The following is a 6,742-nucleotide window of genomic DNA, read 5'->3' as shown; positions in this document are numbered from 1 at the left end:
GTGGGGGGGCATAGAGTTCGGTGGGGGAGGGGAGGCCAGGAGGGTGGGGGGGGGCACAGAGTTCGGTGGGGGAGGGGAAGCCAGGAGGGTGGGGGGGGGAAGCCAGGAGGGTGGGGGGGCATAGAGTTCGGTGGGGGAGGGGAAGCCAGGAGGGTGGGGGGGGCACAGAGTTCGGTGGGGGAGGGGAGGCCAGGAGGGGCACAGAGTTCGGTGGGGGAGGGGAGGCCAGGAGGGTGGGGGGGCACAGAGTTCGGTGGGGGAGGGGAGGCCAGGAGGGTGGGGGGGGCACAGAGTTCGGTGGGGGAGGGGAGGCCAGGAGGGTGGGGGGGCACAGAGTTCGGTGGGGGAGGGGAAGCCAGGAGGGTGGGGGGGCACACAGTTCGGTGGGGGAGGGGAAGCCAGGAGGGTGGGGGGGCACACAGTTCGGTGGGGGAGGGGAGGCCAGGAGGGTGGGGGGGCACACAGTTCGGTGGGGGAGGGGAAGCCAGGAGGGTGGGGGGGCACACAGTTCGGTGGGGGAGGGGAGGCCAGGAGGGTGGGGGGGGGCACACAGTTCGGTGGGGGAGGGGAGGCCAGGAGGGTGGGGGGGGCACAGAGTTCGGTGGGGGTGGGGGAGGGGAAGCCGCGCGGGGCTCAGGCGGGGGGGGGGGGGGCCTGCGGGGGATAAACAGGGACCAGATTTCACCACAGACGGCCGAGGACGTGACACAAGCCCTGCGCATGCGCACATCGCCTCCGCCAACTCCTCCCCCCCCCCCCGTTGCTGCTGGCAACCGGGGGCGAACTCGGGACTCTCCAGTGGGCGTGAACGTTGGCTTAGCAATAAACCCACCAATACCAGGCCAGAGTATCAAACGCGGCTCAGCCCTCCCCGCCGGCAGCCAATGAGAGCCAGGCTAGCTCCGCGTCCTGCAGAGCCCGTTCTAAACCCGCCCAGTTAGCGTAATCCTCCTCACCGGCCAATAGGAAGATCACTCTCCCTTCTCCCCCGCCCCCGTTCGTTCTGTTCCTCAGCCAATAGAAAGCCACTCTTCCAGACGGACAGGCGCTTTACCGCACAGAAGACATGACACTCTAGAGGGCGTGGCTCACACCGATTGGGCGTGGTCACGGGAGGGGCGGGGCCAAGCGCCTAGCGCGCCTATATCAGGGGCGTCGGGGGCGGTCGGGCGCCATTTTGTGCAGCAGTGTCTGGAGAGGGGCCGGGGAGGCGGCGGAGGGTTTCGGGGTTCGGACCAGAGCGGCCGGATGGTGAAATCCTCCCTGCAGCGGATACTCAACAGTCACTGCTTCGCCAGAGAGAAAGAGGGGAATAAAAGTATCGCCATGCCCGCCGTGCTGCGTCTCGGAGCCGGACAGAGCAGGTGAGGAGCCGGGGGGCCCCCCCCGCCCCCCCTCGCCCTGCCTGGGGGGCCCCGCCCCCGTCCGCCCCCCCCCTCGCCCTGCCTGGGGGGCCCCGCCCCCGTCCGCCCCCCCCCCGCCCTGCCTGGGGGGCCCCGCCCCCGTCCGCCCCCCCCCGCCCTGCCTGGGGGGCCCCGCCCCCGTCCGCCCCCCCCCCGCCCTGCCTGGGGGGCCCCCCCGTCCGCCTCCCCCGTCGAGTCCCCTTGGGTAACGCTGTTGGGCCCGTCTCAGAGCCCCTCCTTTCGGGCATCCGCCATTCTGCGCTCCCCCCTTCGCACGTGGGGGGGGGTCGCCCCCCTCCTCTCTAGACCTTGTTACGACTTCCCCTTCGACCAGCTGACTCAGCGCGCCCCCCCCCCCCCCCCCCCCCGTGAGCGGCCTGTGAGCTGCATCCAGCCGTGGTGCCCCGGGCTCCCCCCGCAGCGCTGCTGCCTCCCGGCCCGCACTAATGCAGTAATTAAAAGAGCTGCGAGCCCCGCACCCGCCACGTGACCGCCAGCGAGCGAGGAGCTCGCTGATCTGGCAGCTGGACTCTTCCCCCCCCCCCCCCCCCCCCAAGGCAGGACGGTCCGTGGGGCTGGAGAACGGGCAGCTTTGTGTCTGCTTAGCAACCAGTCAGACATGGTGAGGTCAGGTTTGTACTGTCCCCAAGCCAGAGGCTGGTCCTGCTGTGAAAAGCCTTTCCGCGGCTGGAACACTGAGTTTCAAGTGGCAGAAGATTGGGGGATGTGAAGGACTCTGAGGGTAAATGGAAACAAATCTAGAAGCTTCACCTAAAATAGAACAGAAGCATGTTACAAAAGATGGTTTCTTAATCGTCTCACACCGGTTAAACTGTTAGCAATAATTGTTGGGATGAAACATCTGAAAATTGCTGTGATCTCTACCCAGGACAGAAAACAGCTAGTTTTTTCCCTTTTCAAAGGCTGTTTTGAGAAGATATTTTTGTGCTTAGAGAAAGCTACAGTCCAAACAAGGCCATGTAGTGACCACACCACAAATGAGCACAACTTTAACCAACTCCCAGAGTTAAATCTCAAAGCTGTTTATTGAAAAGAGATTACATACTGCTAGATTAGAGGTTGTTAATTCTAATTTATATATGGAATTTTATATACACAAGTTAATGCTACTGCCTACTAAATAAAAATAAGGTTATCACACGGACAGTAGGATTTACTGCTCTACAGTGACTATCGAAAGGAATATTAAAATGTTTAATGCATATATTAGGAAATCAATTGAATTCTTTACCGTAAAACTGCTACTCTTAAATAGAACGGAGAGTTCAGATACAATTATGCTTAGAAGATCCCACTCCTGTAACTTTTTGCAGGAAAACTATATAGATCCATATTACAGCCTCACAATCGTACCCTTTATTGATCACTTGCATATTTTGCCAGTCAGTATATAGTTCTGTGCCTTTTGAATAATGGTCTCTTACCAGTTTTCTGACTGATTTGGAAATCTCAAAACACGTTTGGACTGTGCAAAATGGTGGATTATTTTGTACATGTTTTTACCAATTTGCAAATGGCTGCTGGCACTCAGATAGGAGGATTGTGAAAATTTCCCTAAGGCCTTTGATTGCTGCATCTGCTGAGATGACGCAATTGAAGTGCAAGCCTGCAGGGTGAAAGATGGTGCAGAGGGAGGGGCCAGTGTGCACAGCAGTCACTCTTGGTACAGTATAAAGTGGATCAGGCAGCCAGGCTTCCCTGATGGTGTGAAACAACTTGTGTACAAAACTGAGGTGCACTACTTGTTTCACAAAGATGAAATGCTTTCCATAGTGGCTTCTGTTGTAAGGGTCAGTATTAAGAGCAGAATAAATGTGTGTTGCTTCAGTCGTTTTTTGAAAGATACTGTCAGTGTAAAAAATTCAAGTACGCTTTTGATAAGTGATTTAAAGGAACAGCCTTCATTTTTTACTTAGACATTTTAAACTATTTAGCAAGCTGGAGATACAAAACCCCAAGTGGAATCTACCTAAGCTTTTCAGAATGCAGAGAAATGATGCAATTACTGTCCTTCCAGAACAAATTAAGCATGAGCGCTGATCTGAATGCACAGGGCCTGGCAGTGAGATCAGGCATGAAGGCAATTACATAATTTAAAAGTATTTTGTCATGTCTGACTATGAAGTTTATAGGTCAATTTAACTGTAAAATGTTATAATTAAGTTCTTAGCTCTCATTTGTGTTTTTCAGCCTTAACTTTAAATACCATCAAATCCTTAGCTTTCCTGACATTTGTGGAATTCACAGCATGAGCATCATGGGTATATATTGAATGCTCCTCAATAGGCCCTTGGTGACCTACATGTTTTTTATCCTAGGTCATTGAGACTGGCACTCCTTTCCCTTCACGGCATAAATGCAAGTTAGAGGCTTGATTTTGCTTTCATAAGCTCAGGCTAATAGCATGCTTTTAATGGGTTTCCTGTTTAAAACATGAATGCTGCTTGTTGTTATCTAGGCTTTAAATAGCTTAACTGAAGCCATGATTTTCTTTAGTTCCAGGGTTTCTTTCAATTGCTGTAGTAACCTGGGTCCGGGGCCTCGGTGGTGCTCCTGATGTCCCTCACCCACCCCTGAAGATCCCAGGTGGGCGAGGGAATAGTCAGAGGGATCACAATCTTTCAGCTAATTTATTTTATTCTGTAAGTATAGGCAATCTAATGCCATGCAGTCTTTGCTTCATTTTCTTAGTTATGAATAACTTCTCCTGTGGTGCAGACTTTGCGAAGGCTATAACTAGGGATGTTAGATACTGTGTATTTTAGTAACCTTGTGTGGGATGGTAGATGGAGCTGGTCTGAAAAGGGAGCCTATTTAAAAATTGGTTCCCTGTGCAGACTGGCTTCCACTTGCTGCCCCTGTCAGCAGGAAGCCGGAGCTGCCCATGGACAGAGGCTACTCCTGCATCCCATGGAGAGGCTGTTCTATGGCAGCCCAGCTGGGGGAGGGGGAGGGGCGGTGAGCACTTCCTGGCTGGAATCCCCCCCAAAGAGGCAGTAGTAGGGGGAGGGACAGCTCCACATGATCCGGTGCTTGTGGGGAGCTAGTTTTTTAAGCCAGATCCCCCTGAGCACCAGCTCCTGCATGCGGCCCTTCTTGCCACTTCTGATAGAGGCAGCAAGGGGTGTGTGCGTGCGCAGTCATTTGGATTAACCAAGAAGCCCAGGCTTTATTGGTTCATTATTTGAATGACTATGGGCTAACATCCCTAGCTATATTATTGACTGTAGTGTTCAGAGAATTTTTTGCACTTGCATCTCAGATGAGTTGAATTTCAAATTTGTGGTGAATTTAAAGGTAACTTCCATCTTATTCTAACAGGATAATCGGCTGAATGTAACAGAGGAACTAACATCTAATAACAGGACAAGAATTCTGAATGTCCAATCAAGGCTTACAGATGCCAAACATGTGAATTGGAGGGCAGTGCTGAACAACAGCAACCTATATATTGAGATTCCCAGTGGTGCTCTGCCTGAAGGGAGCAAAGACAGGTATGCAGGATGGAATGTAATCTGCCATTTGACTTCTTCCTCATCGGGGCGACCTTCAGTTCTCCTAAAGGGTGATGCTCCTGTGTTGGCTACATACTTCCAGCCAATTATGGGATTAGGTGCCAAGCTTCCTTGGCCACATTTCTTCTGTTCCACCCAGGACAGATGCATTTGATTTCTAAAGTGCTAGAACAGTCCCGAATAGTATTCCTATTTTGGCATGTGCCAGTGAGAATATAATCTAAATCTGTTTCACACTGATCCCAAGGCTTCAGAGATGTAAGCTAGCTCAAGCAGCATGAGCATACTCGTCTTTAGTTGCTGAGTTGTTGTTTTTTTGTTTAGCTGTGGAAAGGGTTAGTCTGAATTACAAGTTTCATTTAAAGGGGGAATAAACTTTTTAATAGTAAAAAGGATTGCAAGGGTGATTTGTGGCCTTACAAGTAAAGGAACCAGGTAGGTCACTCTTATTCTTAAGTCTTTAACTTCATTTGGTATTTGGGTCTTAAAATGCTGGGGCATCTTTCACTGCAGGTGTTTTGTGCTAGTTGTGCGTTCCAAGACTGGAAGTCTTAATTGGGCTGAGAGAATTCAAGGATAACTGAGCAAGACTGGCACAGCTGGGATCAGTTGTGTTGAGAGCCTGGGTACTTACACTGCTGCCTGATTTGGGCGCACAAATTTGCAGGTGCAACGGTGCACAGGTCACTTGCTCGAAAATTTGCCCCAGGTGGTTTGCTCCTCTAATACGTTTGACCCTCAGATGTTGCTGCAGGAACTGTCTTGCCTCACTGATATTTCACTTCAGTTTTGCAGTTCTTCTTGAGTTTGCTGAAGAACAGCTTCAAGTTGGCCATGTCTTCATTTGCTTCCACAAGAACAGAGATGACAGAGGTGGGTGTAAATGGAAACGGGCACACAGCTTTCACTGTGGCTTCAGTAACTAGATAAGTAACTTCTTAGAAATGCAATTGCAATGTATGTGAAGAAATTGGCCTTTTCAGAGCCTCATGACTACTCTGGCCAGTAGGATTTGTCTAGTGGCCTCGATATCCGTTTAAACTTGTATTTCTACTTTTTGCAGCTGCATTGCTCCGAACTTTCAGCTTTTTGGGCTTTGAGATTGTGAGACCAGGGCATCCCCTTGTCCCCAAGAGACCAGATGCTTGCTTCATGGCCTACACGTTTGAGAGAGATTCTTCGGAAGAAGAATAGGTTGCAGTGTTTGCCTCTTAGAGCTTTCTTGTTGTCTGTAAAGATGAAATTGTAGAAATTTTGTCAACATCTATTACAGTACATATAATTGTTTGTTCTTTGTACAAAATATTGTGACCAGCTGCTCTGGTGGTGGGATGTTGAAAATTTCAAATGTCATCTTTTCTGGAATTGTGCGCATGTTGTGATTGTGCAAATAAATGCTCACTCCAAATTAGCAGTATATTTCTTGAAGTTTAATATTGTGTTTGTGATACCGAAGTATTTGCTTTAATTCTAAATAAAAATTTATATTTTACTTTTTATTGCTGGCTTAAGATGTTTAAGACCTTCCCTCTGGCTAGAAAGCTTTTGGCTCAAAATGGTAGGTAAGGGCAGCCAGACTAATACTAATCCATCTTCCTTGCTGACTGTGCAGTAAAACCTCAGGTATGGACACCGCTGCTCTGACTCCAGCAGTTCGGCTTCGGTCCAGGTTCTAGAGCAGGGATGGACAATATATTTTGCAGGGGGGCTGCTGTTGGGATGTGGTTGTGGGCTGGTTCTGGGCCCCCTGAAAGGGGTGGGGCTGCAGGCTCTAGTGTGAAAGACACCTGTGACTGTGTTGCT

The 6,742-nt window shown here is 50.8% G+C and overlaps 1 protein-coding gene across 1 annotated transcript; it reads left to right on the top strand.

Annotated features, from left to right (window-relative positions):
• The first annotated feature begins 1,167 nt into the window (after nt 1-1,167).
• Nucleotides 1,168-6,438, top strand: OAZ1 (ornithine decarboxylase antizyme 1). Its single transcript, XM_075903193.1, is given in 6 exon segments — nt 1,168-1,364; nt 3,921-3,978; nt 3,980-4,066; nt 4,746-4,918; nt 5,727-5,812; nt 6,003-6,438. Coding segments are annotated over 6 exon segments (651 nt in total). The 5' UTR covers nt 1,168-1,248; the 3' UTR covers nt 6,134-6,438.
• The last annotated feature ends 304 nt before the right edge of the window (nt 6,439-6,742 follow it).

This window comes from Pelodiscus sinensis, chromosome 19 (assembly GCF_049634645.1).
Source record: "Pelodiscus sinensis isolate JC-2024 chromosome 19, ASM4963464v1, whole genome shotgun sequence".
Lineage (NCBI taxonomy): Eukaryota > Metazoa > Chordata > Testudines > Trionychidae > Pelodiscus > Pelodiscus sinensis.
The sequence above is the reverse complement of the archived record's forward strand: the minus strand, read 5'-3'. Positions and strand labels throughout refer to the sequence as shown.